General features: G+C 56.6%; 6 protein-coding genes across 6 annotated transcripts; 4 read left to right on the forward strand and 2 right to left on the reverse strand.

Annotated features, from left to right (window-relative positions):
- Positions 1–711: 711 nt before the first annotated feature.
- PHSY_003853 (hypothetical protein) lies at positions 712–3,291 on the forward strand (the record flags this gene model as incomplete). The annotated part of the gene is made up of 1 exon (XM_012334470.1): positions 712–3,291. The coding sequence occupies one exon, from the start codon at positions 712–714 to the stop codon at positions 3,289–3,291; it is 2,580 nt and encodes an 859-aa protein (XP_012189860.1).
- Positions 3,292–4,548: 1,257 nt separating this feature from the next.
- On the forward strand, positions 4,549–7,278 carry PHSY_003854 (anion exchange; the record flags this gene model as incomplete). Its single annotated transcript, XM_012334471.1, has 1 exon — positions 4,549–7,278. The coding sequence occupies one exon, from the start codon at positions 4,549–4,551 to the stop codon at positions 7,276–7,278; it is 2,730 nt and encodes a 909-aa protein (XP_012189861.1).
- A 334-nt stretch (positions 7,279–7,612) lies between these two features.
- On the forward strand, positions 7,613–10,514 carry PHSY_003855 (hypothetical protein; the record flags this gene model as incomplete). The annotated part of the gene is made up of 2 exons (XM_012334472.1): positions 7,613–7,718; positions 7,837–10,514. 2 exons carry the CDS (start codon positions 7,613–7,615, stop codon positions 10,512–10,514), a joined length of 2,784 nt encoding a protein of 927 aa, XP_012189862.1.
- Positions 10,515–10,618: 104 nt separating this feature from the next.
- Positions 10,619–15,763, reverse strand: PHSY_003856 (potential DNA repair helicase; the record flags this gene model as incomplete). The annotated part of the gene is made up of 2 exons (XM_012334473.1): positions 10,619–11,656; positions 12,446–15,763. The coding sequence occupies 2 exons, from the start codon at positions 15,761–15,763 to the stop codon at positions 10,619–10,621; spliced, it is 4,356 nt and encodes a 1,451-aa protein (XP_012189863.1).
- A 67-nt stretch (positions 15,764–15,830) lies between these two features.
- On the forward strand, positions 15,831–17,315 carry PHSY_003857 (hypothetical protein; the record flags this gene model as incomplete). The annotated part of the gene is made up of 3 exons (XM_012334474.1): positions 15,831–16,013; positions 16,628–16,655; positions 16,780–17,315. 3 exons carry the CDS (start codon positions 15,831–15,833, stop codon positions 17,313–17,315), a joined length of 747 nt encoding a protein of 248 aa, XP_012189864.1.
- Positions 17,316–17,579: 264 nt separating this feature from the next.
- PHSY_003858 (hypothetical protein) lies at positions 17,580–18,380 on the reverse strand (the record flags this gene model as incomplete). Its single annotated transcript, XM_012334475.1, has 1 exon — positions 17,580–18,380. One exon carries the CDS (start codon positions 18,378–18,380, stop codon positions 17,580–17,582), a length of 801 nt encoding a protein of 266 aa, XP_012189865.1.
- Between the last annotated feature and the right edge of the window lie 480 nt (positions 18,381–18,860).

An 18,860-nucleotide genomic window follows, 5' to 3' on the forward strand; every position in this document is an offset into this window, starting at 1 on the left:
CATTTCCAGGCCCGCTCAACGCCTTTGATCTTTCGGTGATTCCGCTCTTGAATGTAGCTCTGACATGTGGTAGTGGTCACGATCTTGGAGGATGCGCGGAAGGATGTTCCAACGTGTTAGAGCGTTTCTCCCATACAATCCTGAGATGAGCGTAAAAAAGTCAACGTCGCGTACACGTGTGGAGGAAAATGCGGTTGAAGGACTGTACGCCAGGGACGCGGGTCGCGTGAACGTCGAATTGCGTGTCGCAGTGTGACTTTTTTTACCCTAGGTTTCAGCCGGCGCTCACCTCACGTCAAAAAGTGCGCGTTCTCGGTGAGAGGTTCTTCGTGACAAGGCTGTAGGGAGCCAGGAACACGAGAAGGCGTGTCGGCGTCCTCGAACCGCGACTGCGTACGGCACGAGCGCTAGATGCAGTTGGCAGACAGGCCTAGACGAAGTCCTAGCCGGCTTGACGCTCGCCTTTGTTCTCTGCCACCGACTCGACCCACATTTACCTCCAGAAGACCTCGACAAACCTTGACCGACACCTGTTCCTGCCACAGGGACTTGAAGGCATCTCGACGCGCCTGCTTCGAAGCCCAGTATCCGACTCATCTAGATTGGCGCTGTGTTTAGGCATAGATACATTTGCCAAAGTTCCGGCCTGGGTCGCGCATTGCATCAAAGCATCACCATCTCTCAGCCAAAACGACAACAGCCGACATGATGATGCACGATCTTCCCACGCCAGCACCGTCGTCGGATCCTCCGATGCCTGGATCTTCGCCCATCAAGACGCTCAAGGCAGACAAAACGCTTGCATCCAAGGCCCGACCCTTCGCGCCGCTCGACCTTAACGTAGTGGGGTCTAGAGCCAAGGCGTTCCAAGACGCGAGAGAAAAGGCTGGCGCCACGCCTCCTCCTTCGTCACCTCCAGCCTCGTCGGTCTTCTTCTCGTCGCCAGTCGCCCCAACGCGTGAGCAAGCACTCGGCTTCTCGCCTGTCAAGCAGCAGCGTCCCTTCCCAGCCTCGATCACGCCCGCACGCAGCATCGTTCTTGAGCAAAGCCCGGCCAATGTCGATCGTGCTGTGACCGTCACTGACGCACAGACTCTAGGACTTGTCAAGAATCCGGAGCTCGAGTCGGACGGTGATGCAGTGCCCAATTTGCTCTTTGGCAGCAAGAACGTCAGCCTGATCATCGGTCGATCCAAGCCCTCGGGCCAGCCTCATGCCTCTAGTGCTTCCAATGCGGCCGATATCCCTGCCTCGATGCAGGGACTGGGATCTAAGAAGATTCTACGCGTCAATCTGCCAAACGAGGCACGACATGTATCGCGCATTCACGCCATCGTTGAGTGGATTCCCTTCGTCACGCGTCCCGTCCCGAAGAATACTGCCAAGCTATCGAGCTTTACTGCCAAGGGTTCTCCGGTAGCTGCCAAGCTCTCAAGTCAGACCCATTCGGAGTTGATCACGCCTCACGGAACGTTCATCGTCCGCATCGTTGGTCAAAATGGCCTCATCGTCGACGGCAAGCGCCGCCGTGAAGGGCAAGTGTTGCGTCTGACGTCGGGCAAGAGCCTGATCGACTTCTTCGGCGTCAAGTGCCTCTTCAAGCATGTGCCATCGAGCGGCGAGCCCCAGCCGTCACCGGTCAAATCTATGCAGGCACGCGTGCAAGAGTGGTCGCAAAGGATCACGTCGCCCGTGAAGAAAGCGACACCTTCTTCAGTGGACAGATCTCGGGTTGAGTCGAATATGGCCACCAGCTCTCCTCCTGCTAGCTCGCCGCCTCCTATGCTTGCGCTGATGTCGCCGAGCAAGCGTGCGGCTCAGTCGAAAGGTTCGGTCCAGGTAGAGGATGATGAAGAGGCCGAGGACGATATCACCAGCTCTCCCACGCCGGTGAACCGCCGCGGCGGAGGCCTAGTAGCTGGCCCACTGAATCACCAACAGGTGCGAGCGGGCGACAGTGATCAGGAAGCAGGTGCGAAAGTCCTAGATGCGATCGAGGATGACGACGACGACGACGACGAGAGCGATGACGACGACTATGTCCCTGCCGAGCGCGATTCCGCCAGACAGTCGATCTTGGTGACTCGCAAGCCAACTACAGATCTTGCTGCTGATGATGAGGATGACAGCAGCTCGCTCTCCGATCTCGATTCTGGCGTGGTAGACCAGCAAATCGGCGACTCTGCCCTCGCTACTCAGCCAACGCCGGTATCGGCTGCGCAACGCACTGGCACTTCCGAGGCCAACAACGCAGATTCGTCCAAGCCAGCGGTGGCAGATGCTCTGACCGAGTCACAGATCCAAATGCCCCCGCCTCCTGCTGCTGCCAGTGTCGCCAACGTACGCAGCGCCGCCCGCAGATCTGCAAGCAACAGTCCGGCTCCATCTTCTCCCATGCTCGGCTCGTCGGTGCAAGAGTTGCAATCCATCGCCCGCAACTGCGTCCGACAGCTCGCTTCAACCTACGACCTACCCGGCCTCCTCGCTGGAGCCGTCGTCTTCCACCGCACCGCTACGATCAGTGCCTCGGAGGCAGTGCGCTCGGTACTGTCTACCACGCCTGGCCTGATGAAAGGCGAAGCTGGCGAGCACTCGGTCGCGTTCAGTCCCTCGAAGCGAAAGCTCCCCGGAGCAGCCACTCTGCAGCACGGATGCGTGGTCGATGGCTGGCCCACCGCGAGCGAATCGAACGAGCGATGGGCCTCCATAGCGCGCAAGGCGTGGAGAGAGCATCTCGAGGTGGTGCTCCAGTCCTCTCCCATGTTTGGTGTCATTCAGCGCGCTGGCAAGGACGCCTCTGGCAACCCGCTCGAATGCTGGTATTACTACGATAAGGAGAACGACACGGACAAGGAGCGGGCCGAGAACCTGGGTGTCTTTGCGAAGCCCATGCGAAAAGCGCTCAAGGGTCAGAAGCCCATCTTCTGGAAACGCAGCGGCTACGCACGTCAGCAGGATGACAACCTGGAAGCGAAAGACACTGCGTCGGATGCTGTTGCTGCATCATCTTCTTCGCGCAAGATGGATGATGAATCGATGGACATCGCCAGCGCGCCACTGCCTGCCTCTTCCATCGGCCGCAAGAGAAAGGCGAAAGCTCAGTCGCAGGCGGAGACGCAGAGTGCCGACGGCGCCGCCAGCCAGGCAGTGAACGATGACGAGCGACGCCGGGAGAAGCTGCGTGCGAAGATCGCAAAGAGCGGTTTGTGGGACGAGACGCAGCCCGAAGAGAAGGAGGCTCCCACGTGGGACAGAAAGGGCGACCAGGATTACAGGAAGGGCCGCAAGTAGAGCTGCCTATTCGACACGCCCTCCATTCCGGCAACTTGCCGCACATTCCCCTTCAATATTACTTTTCCCAGAATCTTTCCTTGAATTGCTAACGTATGCTTTGCTCTGTTTTCCATCGTCTGCATTCCTTTTCGGTTCTCTTACTTCGCCCACATTCTGAATGCAATGTCATGTTTGCCTGACTCACAACGCCGGTTGTCAGGTTTCAGCCCCTCGGTCGGGATCGGTAACGGTGACGGAAGGCACTTGCTTGTCTCGCGTCGCCGGTGAGCATTATGCCCCGGACAAGGAGTGCGTGGGTGCAAATACATCGGGGCGACCACGAACAGAGCACGCTTCGTCTCTCTGTTCGCATCTGCGGCTTTTGGATTCGCTTCGTTTCGGAATTTCGAATTCGTTTAGCTGTACCATCAGCTGGTGCACTGCAGTCAGCCGACTCCCTTTTCGTTCCAGAGGCGATGCCGTCATCGTGAGGCGGCGCGCAGCCGCTTTCTGACAATGTTGCTTTTGTCGCTATCGGCTTCGGTTTCGGATTTTACATCGCATTGATTGCAGAGATCATCGGTGTCGGATTCGCTCTCGGCAAGTTGACCGGTTCGGAAGTGAGTCTTGTCGGAAGAGCTTGCGAGTGACGGCAGTGCCCGGATGACGGTACAATGCATTTGCGTGGAGAGATATGCGAGACGCCGATCCTCCCCCTTGAATTTTATCGATTGAAGGGGGGCGCGACACAGGCTCTGCAGTTGCAGAAAACGAGGCAACCGCATTTGCTCGTGTCGGCCACACATGCAGTAAACAAATATCGAAACACGATCCCGATGCCTACCTTACACGGGCCGGTCAATTCCCCACGGACAACCAACTTCCGCTTCACCCTCGTTGTGAGGACCCCAAGTCATGCTGACGGTTTCGGTATCGGGATGTCTTGAGAGCCACGGTCATATTCTTGACCGACGACGCAGATTTTTGGCATAGAGTGCTTGACGAGGGCCCACGAGGGTAACCTGCTCAACTTGAAAGCTCAAAAAGAGGGTGCACGTCTGTACAAACACGAGCATTCCTCAGAGACCCACGTCGGCAGCTCCTTCCTTGCCGTCTTCCACCAACACCATCGTCATCACTTTCGGCGTCGTTGCGCTTTCCCAGCATCCACGAGCACTGCTCGGCTCTGGCGACTACAGATGATGCCTCTTGCCGCCATTTCGACACATCATCTGTAGATCGATCCCCTTAGAGCGAGATATACGTATTTCGACCATGAACTCGATCGACCCGGGCTCGGTCCCGCCACTGAACTCTGTACTGCAGCAGCGAGCTGGCAGCAGCAGCAGCATCACCACCGCTCGAAACTCTCACGACGCGGGTACCTCGGTCACCGTCCGCTCTTCGTCACAAAACCCATCCAACCATGCACTCACAAATAGAAAATCAAAGAGCACCGAAAAGGAGAACGATGCCGTCAAAAACGCACCATCCGCCAACGCAGCCAACGCAAACACCACCGGCAGGCGCAAGAAGAGCCGAGCTCCGGACACATACCCGCTCTTCGACGGCGACAAACCATGGTCGCAGCGATCCTGGGCGTACGAGCTGATGCCCTTCCGCGGCATGTGGTACGACCTTCGACGACGCAAATCGTACCTCGCGAGCGACTGGATCGAGGGTTTCGAACCAAAGAACTGGTGGACCGTGGCAAACAGCGTCATCCGCATGTACTTTATCAACCTCATGCCCGCCATCGCATACATCCTCGATATGAATTACCGTACCGGCGGGTCGTACGGCGTGAACGAGGTCATCTTGGCTTCGGCGCTCGCCGCGATCGTCTTCGCAGTCTTCTCCGTCCAGCCATTGACCTTTGTCGGCGTCACAGGTCTGATCAACCTGGTCAACTACACGCAGTACGACATCTTTGTCGGCTACTACGGGTTCGATCGAATCAACTACCTCAGAATCCAGGCTTGGTCGTTGATCTGGGCCGCGGCGTTCCACTTCGTCGTCGCCATCTTCAATGTGTGCGACTTTACACGCTTCATCACGGACATGACTTCGGAGACGTTCGGATTCTACGTGGGCGTCATTTACATTCAGAAGGGAATCGAGCTGCTCATTGAAGAGTTCGAACCGCTGCCTCTCGACAACGCTACCGGATGGCTCTCGGTGACGATCGCTATCATGTTCACCGTGTCGGTGTATCTCGTTGCCAAAGTGGGCAATACGACCTACCTGCCGTTCAAGATTCGGAACTTTGTTGCAGGGTACGCCTTTGCTGCGGGGTGCATCTTTTGGACGGGGTTCAGTCACTTTCCCAAAAACTCGCTGCAACGGGTTCCTGTGGAAAGGGTCCCGATCACCAGAGCCTTCTTCCCGACACTGGATAGGCCGTGGTTCATCGACTTTTGGAACATCGAGCTCAAGTACGTCTTCGTTGGTGCCCCACTCGGGTTCTTGATCATGCTGCTGTTCTACTTTGACCACAACGTTAGCAGCGTCATGGCCCAAGCTCGAAACTATCCCGTCCGCAAGCCAGCTGGATTCCACTGGGACTTTTTCCTGCTCGGCATCACCACCCTCGTATCTGGATTCCTCGGTCTTCCCGCTCCCAACGGGCTCGTTCCTCAAGCACCGGTGCATACCGAAACGCTCTCCGTGTACAAGCAGGTCGAAAAGGACGTCGACAAACGCATCGCACGAGAAACGCTCTCTCGTCGCAAGAGCAAGATGCAAACCGTCAAGCAGCAACACGTCGTCAACGTGCGAGTGGTCGAGAATCGTCTCTCGCATCTCATCATCGGACTTCTCACCCTGGGTACGATGACAAGACCCTTGCTCGTGGTCCTCGGCACGATGCCGCGTGCGGTGTTTGCAGGGATCTTCATCCTCGTAGGTTGGGCATCCATCGAGCGCAACAGCATCACCCTTCGCACACTAGCCATCTTCCGAGATCGTCGACTGGCACCACCGGACGAACCGTTGAACACGATACGTCGGAGCAAGATCGCCCTATTCGTCGGCATTCAGTGGCTGTTCGCTGCGATGACCATCGCCATCTCTGCGACGATCGCGGGTATCGGCTTCCCGGTGATCATCACGTTGCTGATACCTGTGAGGTACTTTTTGGTGCCGAGATGGTTCAGCCCGTTGGAGCTGAAGATCCTAGATGCTCCGACGGCGGATGCGGATGGTGTGCTGGCTTCGTTGGGCCACGAACCGGAGAGGGTTACGGGGAGAGGGGTGGCGGTTGCCCTGGATACGAAGATCGCGGGTACGTTGTATCACAAAAAGTCGTTGGACGATGATACGGAGGATGAAGATGAGACGAGTGGAGGTGGGGAGAAGTCAGCGGCGGAATTGAGGGACGAGTATGCAAAGCACGAGCGTTCGAACGATGAGGAGGCGAGGCTCAGCAGTAATGGTGAGGGCGGAACGAGGCAGACAAGTTCGCGCTCGCTTGAGGATGACGGCGTGGCTTCAAGGGAGGCAGTGAGGACGGTGGCTGGTGCAGGAGGGCACGAGAGCGCGGATCCGGCGAAGGAAGTGCAGCCGGCTGCCGGTGCTGGGATAATTGCTTCCGGTCTCGGATCAGGGGCGGAAGCGGCGGTGGAGGACGAGCGTCTAGCAGACTCCGAGCAGAAGGCTGAGGACGAAGATGCACGAGAAGCTGGACAGACGGAGGCCAAGTCGACAGCCCCTGCGACCGAGCAGGCTATAGTTGCGGCGCCGCAGGAATCTGCCACCACCGCGCAAGAGTCTGTAGAGGCGCCAGCTGAGCACGTCGACTTAGCACCAGCTCCTCCAACACGCGCACCGACAGCTGTCGGCTCCAGCTTTGTCGAGCAAGTCTTTCAGACCACACCTTCGAGCGCAGCAAAAAATCCAAAGTCGCCAAAGAAAAAGCGCTACGTCTCGGTAGAGAATCCAGCACGAGGAGCTGGTGTGCCACCTCCGCCAGTACAATGGCGACAGGGTGATGAAAATCAGCAGTAGACACACCCCATTCTCTCATCTTCCCGCATGCAATCCAGTTATTTTAATCTTTGCCAAGGAATGTTCCCAGATCTCGACGAACGTGATTGCGAATGAAATAGGCACCTACGTTTGACAGGCGTCAACCAAGAGCTTAACTTACGTATGATGTGGAGCCAGGCGTGAGAAAATCGCGGGAGTCGGGGTGGAATTTTTGAAGTTGAGAAGAAAGTGTTGCTCTGATCATCCTTGCACCCTCGACACGCCTCAACAACGCCCACGAAAGGCACCTGCTCAGCTCGAGCTTCATAAGCATGAGTCTTGTACGTCGATGCTCGACGAGGCTCTCTAGCGTATGCTCGATCGCTCATCCGACTCGTGCGACAGCGAGAACAGGGTTTCACGCAGCTCCTTTGTCTCGGTACACTCTTCCACGACGTGCTTCGTCCCATCTTTTTCCGGTAACCTTCTCGGGCCAACGTACATTCAGCACCTCTTCAACCTGGAAGCTAGCCGATCCCGCCTCTCCACATGCTGAAAAGCACCCGATCTCATCCCTACGCAACATCTCGATCATAGCCCACATCGATGCCGGCAAAACCACCCTCACCGAACGTCTCCTCCACCTCACCCACGCCCTCGGCGGCAACACCTCCAGCACCAACAACGCTCTTCCAGGCGACGTCGATTCCGGCAGCACCGTCACCGACTTCCTCGAACAGGAGAGACAGCGAGGTATCACCATCCAATCTGCCGCTGTTGGTCCCGTGTGGTGGCCTCCCGCGTCGCCTCAGGGGGTGGGGATAACGCTCGTCGATACACCAGGTCACATTGATTTCGGGATCGAAGTCGAACGAGCGCTTCGCGTGGTCGACGGAGCAGTTGTCGTGCTAGATGGTGTGGAAGGGGTCGAATCTCAGACGGAGAATGTGTGGTTCCAGGCAGCGAGGTATGATGTGAAGGCGTCGATCCTTTTCATCAACAAGTTGGATCGTATGGGTGCTTCTGTATCTCAGTCTCTGCGAAGCGTCATTCGGTCGGGGATGCATTCGAGACCGCTCTTGTTGCAGTTGCCGATTCCGGTCAGTGGCAAAGACGAGCCTGGGATAGCAGGCTTGGTGGATTTGATCGAGATGCAGACACTCACTTTTGCAGGCAAAGCAGGGGAGACAGTCACGCGCAAACCGCTCAAGGAAGGAGACGAGATGTTCGAAGAAGCGAAACAGGCGAGACACGCTCTGGTAGAATGCTTGGCTTCGCTGGACGATCAGTTGCTGGAAGAGCTGTTCAGCTTGCCGACGGGCTCGAACGAAGAACCGCACGGAAAGATGCCGGCAGACTCGTTGAAGAAGGCGATTAGGAGGCAGACGTTGGCAGGTACCATTTTGCCCGTGCTGTGCGGATCGGCGGCCAAGAATGTTGGTGTTCAGCCATTGTTGGATGCCATTGCAGATTTCCTGCCTAGCCCCGTGGATAAGCCAGATGTCGTCGGTACCGTCGCCTCTTCTCCTTCCTCGTCGACACTTTCGAAAAGCACTTCGAGCAAAGCGCAGAGCACCGACTCGGTCTCCGACTCAACTGCAACGAGTGGCGAGGAGGTCTCAGTCTCTCTGACCAACAAACGTACCACCGCTCTTGCCTTCAAAGTGGTGCACGACAAGCGTCGAGGTCCCACCACCTTCGTCCGTGTCTACTCCGGCACACTGCAACGCTCCACCGTACTCTTCAACACCACCACTGGAGCGCGCGAACGTCTCTCCCGTGTGCTCTTCCCCTTTGCCGATCAATACGTCGAGACGTCCACGCTGCGAGCTGGTCAAATCGGCGTCATCCTCGGTCTGCGAGACACGCGTACCGGAGACACGCTCGTCGACATCTCCACCACCTCGAACACCCCTTCGAAATCCACACCTCGTGACGACAAGGCCGCGCTCGACTCGAATAGCGTAAAATCGCTCCGTCTGAAACGAGTCCACATTCCACCCCCGGTCTTCAGCATGTCGCTGGAACCAGCATCCAAGTCGGACGTCGATTCGGTCTCGGATGCGCTCAACTTGCTTATCCGTACTGATCCTTCTTTGAGGCTGGACGAGTCGGGAGAAGGTACCACAGGTCAGACCGTGCTGAGCGGGATGGGAGAGTTGCACCTCGAGATCGCAAAGGACAGACTGGCCAATGAATTTGGCGTCAATGCTCGGATGGGTGCCGTGAGGGTGTCGTATCGAGAGACGCTGGATGAGGGGCTGGGATGGGTGCAAGTCGAGGATGTGGTGGAAAGGGAGTTGGCGGGCAAGAAGATCAAGATAGGTGCAAAGATCAAGGTGAGGGCGCTGGAAGAAGAGGAAGGTCGTTCCGCAGGCGGCGCTGATGTCACGATGTTTGGGGGTAATGTGGTGAATATCTCCTTCACTGAGGGGGTAGAGAAGGATGCAGGCATCGATGTGAAAGCTAAAGCGGAGGACGAGGGCGACATCAAGGCCTATCTTGCAGACGCTCCTTCTCGGCAAACCCGCAGCAAGACCACTTCAAATACCCAGGCGCAAGACGCCTCGACCTCCGGCCTCCCGCCAGGCATAGACCTCGCCACGGTGGAGACAATGTTCAAGACAGGCATGGTAGCAGCGCTGTCCCGCGGACCGCTCACCTCGAACCCTCTGATGGGTCTCGAGATCCGGATCTCCAACATTGAAATGTTTGGCGAACTCTCATCATCCGCCGCCATCTCCTACCTTCTCTCCCACCTCGTCCGAAAAGTCCTGCGTACGGAAGCAAAGATCAACCCGGACACCGGTCTCCCCACCTCCACACCAGCACCGCTGACAACGCTCATGGAACCGATGATGACAACACGCATCACCGTACCCGCCGCACACCTAGGCAAGGTGATCAACGACATCACCGCCGAACAGAACGGATTGGTGCAGGACGTCGTCCACCAATCGCAAGGCTCTTCGTCCTCAGAGTCGGCCGACACGCAAGACGAGGTGTACATCCCGAACCCGACGCAGAATCGATTCGAGCTGCAATCGTCAGCTGCGAGCTCCGGTGCAGCTGGCAAAGGCGCCTCTTCAGCGGCCGGCGGTGCGGAGGGGAAAGCAGAGATCCATGCGGTGGTGCCGCTGGCGAATTTGGTGAGGTACTCGTCCAAGCTGCGTGCGTTGACAGCTGGGGCAGCGCAGTTCAACATGCAACTGCAGGGGTTCGCGAAGGTGTCCAAGCAGAGACAGGCCGAGATTCTGCAGGAGCTGGGTCGATAGTCAAGATTATAAGCACTTCTTCATTGGGAATTGCAGTTGTCTTTGGGGGAGTGGAAGCAAGATGATCTGTGACTTGCTTGTGTTGTGAGGTGTGAGGAAGAGTGTCAGTTGGAGGAAGCGGGATGATCTACGCCGTTGACCCTTACCCTGTCTCCTCTCTCCATCGATCCAGCTTCCCGCTCGTACTCCGTCAACAATGCCTCGTTGACCTTGCTTCCACCGCACACCTCTACCACCACATTCAGCATCTTCCCCTCCTCTTCCACCTTCCTTCTCAACCTATCGCTTCCCTCGATCACCCTCTTCAAGATCCACGGGTGGAACACCGGCGTCAACGCCGATGCACAGCTCAACTCAACCATCCTCCTCCTCCCGTCTTCTGCCAGCTTTGAGAACTGCCAGCAAGCCGAAGCTGAAAGTGGATCCGTCACTGTCAACGTTGTCATCTCCCCATCTCGTTGACGATAGCGGATCGCGTCGTGGAGAGTAGTGAGGGAGCATTTCTTGGTCCCCATCGAGGTGCATTTGCTTTCAATGGCTGATAGTTCCACGACTTTGTCCGGAAGATCACCTTGTTTCGACGAAATGTACTTGTCCAGAGAGCGATTGAAAGAGTCGACGCCAAAGTTTTGGACCGCCACCAACGTCACTTGCCCCTCCTTTCCTTGTCTCTGCACACCCTTCATGATACCACGCAACAGTCCACCTCCGCCGACCGAGCTTATCAGCACATCCATCTCCCCACTCCCTTCCATCTGCTCCGCCACCTCGTCGATCACCCCACTGTGACCCTCCACCAACTGGTCACCTTCAAAAGGATGAACGTAGACCGCATTCCCCTCCCTCGTCTCCACCTCGCTCCTCGCCGCCGCATCAGCTTGATCCCACGAATCACCACCCACCACCACCACTGCACCGTCCGCCCGCAGCTTCTCGATCACATCCTCTTCCGTCGAAAGCGGGACGAAGATCGTGCAGCCCACACCGGCACGCGATGCAGCGTAGGCTACGGCGAGACCGGCATTCCCTCCGGACGAAGACACGAGGTGCGTGTGCGAGGTTCCGTGTTGCGAGATGGCGGTTTGACAGATAGCACCGATTCCGCGGATTTTGAAGGAAGAGGACGGTTGATCGCAGTCAAGCTTGAGGAAAACGTTGTGACCGGTGAGGGCGGAGAGGTGCGGAGAATGGAGGAGCGGTGTCCGAGAATAAAGTGGCTGGGCGGTTGGATTCGGGGCGGGAACGGTGGCTTTGCCGGTCGCTGGAAGCACCGCTTCGGGGGTCGCGATGGAGATCGTCATTGCAGATACCGTGATCGTTGTCGTCCAGTCCTAGATGTAGCTGAGTAAGGATCGTGTCGATGACAGGTAGATGCGATGCGAGTGATGGTGGAGAAAGATCAACATGGACTCAGACCAACACGAATCCGTTTCGGCGTGCTGTTCGGCGAATTTCCCTTCCGACCTGCTCTCTCGCTGCTCAGCCGCTCATGCTGTCCAGGGTCCACCCGCTCCAACGCGGCCACCTTTTCTCCGCGGCAAACTCCAACCTAGCCGCCCGTCAACCTCATCACCCGTCACACACCCCCAAGCATCACCTTTCTCCATCACATTTGCAATGCTTCAAATACCATGACAACGGTCACCATTAACACAGAACGAAAAGAACCAGAATCACATGCGACGCATCATCCCCAACCTCCTCTTGCCCCTACTCGCTGTCCCACTCCCACTTCCATTCGACCCATCGCTACCCGGCGCTTCACCCACCACGATCGGCGAAGCACGAGACCCACCACTACCTGCCCCTCCCTCGCTTGACGGCGGTAACATACCCAGGATATTGCTGATACTGTTCGAATGCGCCTGTTGGAAGCTGGTGAGGTCTGCACGTGGACGCGGGGCTGTACCATCGGCGCGTGCTAGCGCGACCGAATCTTCGGGTCTAGCCCTCAACCGGACCGCGTCTGTGAACGACGGTGGGGCCGACGGTGTCGCTGCTGGTTGACGCGAGGGTGGGATCAGAGGCTGCTTGTGTCTCCCGCCCGCACCTGACGAGCCTGAGTGTGCGGGGAACTTCGAGTTGCGGTTGACAAAAGCTCCGAATCCACCTCCGCGGCCGACCCCTCCCAAGGAGGACGCGCGTTGGAAGCCCGAGTACGCCGGGCCCGGCGAAGCCTCGTCGTCAACCGCAGACGAGAAGCTGCCGAGCGTGGGCGGCGTGAATCCCAGCGTTCTGCGAACATCGTCTCCACTCTGCGACTGCGACTGACGTCCAGCAGAGCTAGACCGAAGACCGTCGTCGCTGTACAGACCGAAGCCCATTTGCGAATTCCATCCTCCAGTAGCGCCGCTGTGCACCCCGGCTGTCGTATATCCACCTGCGCCGCCGTAACTCGCGTACGTCCCAAAACCAGTCATGCGGCCACTGTTCATCTGATCCACCTGCTTCACCTCCTTACCCGACGTCTTGTCCCACTCCGCCACCGCCGCCTTGACCTTTGCCTCCGTCGGCAAGTCCTTCCCCGTCACCTCGGCCATCGTCTTCACAGCCCGGTAATCCACCTCCGGACGCGTCGTGCAAAACTTGATCGCCTTCTTCGCGTCACAGGTCCCACCGTCTGTCTTGGAAGCGACGGAAGCGACAAAGTTGCTGATGATCTTGTCCTGCGTATCCCCTCCCTGCATTCGTGCAGAGGCGTGCGTGAGGTACAGCACGCTCTCGGCACGTGTCATGGCGACATACAGCAGACGACGCTCTTCGGCAACCTCGTCGGGCCTCTCGCACCGAAAGGAGGGGAAGCAGCCTTGCTCGATGGCAGGGATAAAGACGACGGGCCATTCGAGACCTTTGGCTGCGTGGCAGGTCGATATGGTCACTTTCGGTTTCTTCTTTTCGTCCTTTTGATCCGTCTCTGCGTCCATGTCGGTGGCGAGGATCGAAGCTTCCAGGAACACGCGCAGCGGCGTCTTTTCTTCTTGCTCCTCGTCGTCCGCTTCGTCTGCATCATCTTGCGAGCGCGTGTCCACCTTTTCCTCAATCTCGTCGAGCTGCGACAAGAGTGCGGATTTTGGCTTGTCATCGTCGTCGGCGGAAGCCTCTTCTTCCTCAGCCGCGGGGGGCTCCTTTTTGGCGGTGCGTCGCTTCTTGGCTGGGGAAGCTTGTGTCTCGCGAACCTGCGCAGATTCCTGACTTTCTTCGCTCGAGTCGCACAAATCAATGATCTCACCCTTGGCCGGTAGCTTCAATTTTCGCTTCCCGGTGCCATGCTTCTTGAAGTAGGGGTGAGTATCCGGTGACGTTGGCAACTCTTCGCTGCGGGATGGCTTGATGTCGACCTCCTCGAATGAATCGTCCTCGTCATCGCTGTCATCTCGCAAGCTCCGTCCTGTGTCAGTACCCTCTTGATTGGAAAGCGTATGCGAAAGGATCTGCTCGAGAGGGACCGATGGAGCGTTTGCATCAGCATAGGCTACATTCTGAGCGACAATGGTGGAGAAGGAGATGAGCTCCTGCACGTTGCCCCAGCGCGCTTCGTAGTCCGGTTGAGCCTTGAGGTAGTTCTCGTAGTTGATCTTTTCGATGAGCGTCTCCAGGAGTTGCGCAACTGGTGTGCCCGTTCTTGCTGCCTCTCGCACCGCGCCGACGGCTTCGACTAAATCCTTCAAACCCTTTTTCATGGCCGGCTTGATACCTGGATTCTTGCCGCCCGACACGACTTTTTCGACGAGCTTCATTGGCTTGCAACCCTCTGCTTTGGCCATATTGAGCAGATCGGTGATGCCTTTCTCACCGATGCCACGTTTCGGCACATTGACGACACGGATGAATGCCGGGGTGAAACCAGGATTGTCGGCGAGAGCCAAGTAGGCGAGGAGATCCTTGACTTCCATACGGTCAAAGAACTTGTGTCCGCCCATCATTCTCGAGTCGATGCCTCTGGCTTGCAACTCGGCTTCAATGGCACGCGAGAGGTAGTTGAAGCGTAGAAGGATGACAAAGTCATTGAAGTCGAGCATGCCGCCAGAATGAGCGACGAGACGTTTGACTTCGGATGCGATGTACGATGCTTCCAGCTGTGCCGAGCCGTGCGACTTGAGAACGACGGGCAGTCCGCGAGGATGGGAAGTGTACAAATCCTTGTCGACGCGGGACGTGTCCTGTTGAACCACTTTGAGGGCAAGCTCGAGGATGGCGCCGGTACTTCGGTAGTTTTCTTCGAGCCGCGCTTGCTTGGTACCGTTGAACTCTTTCGTCATCTTGTCGAGGTTGCCGATCTCTGCGCTACGCCAACCGTAGATGCTCTGATCTGGATCGCCGACAATGCTGACGGCTTGCGAGGCGGTAGCGACCAGACGCATGAGCTCATACTGGGTGATGTTGGTATCCTGAAACTCGTCGACGAGGACGTGCTGAATGTTGCGCACCACCTGATTCTGGCGCCGAAAGAGTTGGACGCCGTACACAAGCAGGTCATCAAAATCCAACGCGTTGGCGTCGACGAGTTGCTGCTGATACATGGTATAGATGGTGGCCATGATCATTTTGAAGGGAGCCGAGCCAGTGAATTGTCTGCCGATGGGCGCCTTGCGGGACTCGCCCTTGGCTCTATCTTGCTCTGCTAGGTCCCTGTATCTGATCGGATCAATCTCCTTTGCCTTGGCTTTCGATATCTCGGACATGGCCTGTTCTGGTTTGATCGAAATATGCTCCTTATCAAGATCGGCTTTGAGATCCTTGAGGATAGCCTTGAACATGCGCTTTGCATCGTCTGAATCGATGATGGTGAAGTTGTTCGGTAGCGATATGAGCTTGCCATACTTGCGTAGGTACCTGGCACAGACCGAGTGAAAAGTGCCAATGACGAGATTATCGACGCGCTCCTTGCCGATCAGCTTCACGAGACGCATCTTCATCTCGTTCGCCGCCTTGTTTGTAAAGGTGACCACCAAAATATCTTCGGGCTTGAGCTTGTTTGCTGGGTCGAGGATGAGCCAGGCGACGCGGGACGTGAGCACGCGCGTCTTGCCCGAGCCGGGTCCTGCTAGGATCTGGAGGCATGATGTTGGTGGGTGAGTCGCAGCAGCGTATTGCGATTTCGAGAGCGCTTCGAGGTATGGCGGTACGTCACGGCCATCTTGCCCGGCGGCGGTGGCAGAGTCGTGGTCGTGCTTGCGGCTACTGCCTTCAATCCTGAGCTCCTGCTGCTGCGAGGCGGTTTTCTTCGATGTGGTAGCGCTTGGAGCCATCTTATCAGAGTGCCTCTCGGGATAGTTCCGAATGAGTCAGAGGAGCGATGGATGCTGATAGCAGCTGATGTGTCGGAAGCGACCCGACGAGGCTGAGTCGCAGCTGCACGGTCGTGCAAAGAACGACCGCGACCGCGTCGTGCGTTCCCCTGGTGGCCTGCGCACGGATCCGCAATGCTCGTGTTTTGCGGCCCGATGCCCTGCTGGTTCAGAACGGAGTCATGCCTTGGAGTCCAAAGGAAGAAGGAAGGTATGTACCTAAGAAAGGGAGTTGGGACCTTGCTCTAACCAGGTTGGTGGTATGCACAAGTATCTTCTCGGCAAGTTCCTCCACCTTTGTGTCACTTTGACCTAAGTTAGTCATAACTAACTCATGTGCACATGTTGGTCTCTGGTGTGCATTTCATTGGCACGCCAAAAAGCGCGTCCGCCAGGAAAAGGAGAAAAAAATGCGCGGTGGGGTCTACCAGGCCGCTCTAACAATTTGTCTTTTTCCGGTAGCCTCACTTCGACTTGACATGCCTTTCATACAACTCTCTCGTTGGCCCACTTGATCAGTGTTGAGGCATTGTGGGCCCGTTCTCCCTAAACGAGTACGGGATAGCAGATCACGGAAGCGGTGTGGGACAATAACCCGAAGTCCTGTATCAGTTGACAAAGCTACATCCAGTGGTACTGCAGAAGGACTGATTGTCGAGCGTCGCCTCGAGTCGGTGGCACACAGCGAAATGAAGTGGGATTCGTTATTACATTTCAGGGTGGCGACTTCGCCGTTCAAATTGAAGACCCACCATTGGGCACCGAGCATCTCATTTGACCTACATGAAGCTCTGATCCACCGTTTTGCGAGCGATGTCCCGGCAGAGATTAACGTTGATACAACGCGATGAAGGTACATAATGCAATCAGATGGAGCCATGTCTGCATTCGTTACCCGTCTTTTTCGCTCACTTCACAACTTTCCCGAAGCACGATCGCAAACATGCAGTCCTTCATCCTTCTCCTTTCTCTGGTAGCCGTTGCAACCTCATGCCTGGCCCTTGGCGATTCCGACAAGCCCTACATGTACGACAAGACCGAATCCATCGCTACAACCCCGGCCAAGCCTTACGACGTCAAATGGAAGCAGACCCGGAACAAATTTTCCACTCAGACCAAGGGTGCGCTCGGCTCTGGGGTCGAAGGGCACTTCCCCGATATGTCTTCTCTCAAGATTGGCCTGGGATGCGGTCTCAACTGGGGAGACGGCCAAATCCACGCCGGTTTCGACGGTGGTGATCCCAACATCGGTGTTGGAGGTGGTTTCACCTGGACTCGCCATTCTCTCAGCGGCATCGTTGGCGTCCACTACGACACGCAGAAGATCAACCTCAATTTAACTATCACGAGTAGTGATGAGGTGCTGTTCAGCGTTAATGACAAGCCTATCGACTGGGATAAAGTGATGCAGCTGGCCGAGCCGGAGGGGTACACTCATGTTCAGACGGCCAAGAGGCCTTTTGGAAAGATCGTTGGAGGCGTTAACCCAGTCGTGGAAGACAAGACTCAGTGACAGGAGTTGTCTTTCCTGAAACCTGGTGCCAGAATAAGCTCTTGAACAGATTTTCGACGGCTCAGTCCCAACACTGCAATGCTTTCTGATCTTTCAAATTTTGAGTGCATGCTTCTCGCCATTAGTTCAGACCCGTGACTCTTCTCGATACTCTTGCAACAAGTTTTGCGCCATACGAAACATAGTCAAAACCAAGAATGCTTTGCTGATCAAGCCTGTGGGGAGCGAATAAAGCAAAAATGAGCTTTTGAGCAAGTGACAGCCTCAGGCGCTGGCAGCATCGCCACCGTCACCACTGTCCGGATCTGAACCTTGGCCATCGTTGTCAAGACCGCTTCGAGAGTTGTCCGATTCATCTTCTCCAGAACCCTCTCGTGCTCCAGCGGCGTCTTCACCCCTAGAGTCCCCAGATCTCTGCCCTCCGACCCCCTCTTCTGGATCTTTCGTTGCAGAACCCTGCATATCCTGGCTTGCTCCTGCCGCAGAACCAGGAGCTAATCCTGCTCCCGTTCCTACCGCTGTTCCGCCGAGCTGTCCGTCAACTGTACTGGTTCCTCCTGCTTCTGCTCCTGTTGGACTCGATTCTCCATTCGCACCCGACCTTGCGTCACCCGTCTGGCCAGCTCCAGCTCCTTCTCCTGACGCACCTTGACTGCTTGCACCTGTCGCACTTCCTCCTTGTTCCCCTCGCGCTTGTCCAATCGCTGGGGCTCCTCCTCCTCCACCATCCCCACCCTTCTTCGGCGGCACCTCATCCTCCACCCCGAGCACCTTCCCTCCCCAACTTGGCTGCTTCACCCCACTCCTCACCTTGCCATCCTGATCATACACCATTCCTTTCCATGTCGTCCCTTGCTTCGCAAACTTTTCCTCCTGCTCCTTGATCAGCTTGGCCGTATGCGCACGCAACATCTCCCTGGTCTGTCGGTAGTACTCTGCATTGAGCTGCGAGTTGAAGTACGATTTCTCCAGGTTGTAGTTGGTGACGATCCCGAGGACGGACAGCATAGTGGGGACGGCGAGGAGGGAGCCGTAAAAGCCCATCCATTCGATGTCACCGGGCATCCCGGGGACACCGCGACGGGAAAGGGTGGAGGATGTTCGTAAACCAGGTGGCGAGGATTGAGCGCGGAGATGTGATGGCCGACGGCTTCTCCGAGAGGTAGCGGTGGATGCTATCGTGCTGAACCAGTTCATCGTCAGCAGTAGCACGATCATCGTGCATAGAGCGATACGAGCCATCCTGAGCCGCTAAGAATGATGATGGATAGATGGTCGTTCTTCGGACAAACACACCTCTTCAAGTATCCAGCTGAACACTTCTGACCCTATAGAAACCAGCCTCAACCTCTGAAATCCCCCAACTCAACCACCCACCTCATCACCATCTAATCACATGCATGTCACCTTCATCTCGCGTTGTCCCAAAACTCAATCCCCTGCTCCAACCTTCCCCAACCGCACACTAAGTCGACGACCGAATCGGGTCCACCATCCGATCTACTCAAACACTTTCATGTCCACACACAGACCGCAAATTGTCCC

The sequence above is a fragment of the Pseudozyma hubeiensis genome, assembly GCF_000403515.1.
Source record: "Pseudozyma hubeiensis SY62 DNA, scaffold: PHS38, whole genome shotgun sequence".
NCBI classification, from domain to species: domain Eukaryota; kingdom Fungi; phylum Basidiomycota; class Ustilaginomycetes; order Ustilaginales; family Ustilaginaceae; genus Pseudozyma; species Pseudozyma hubeiensis.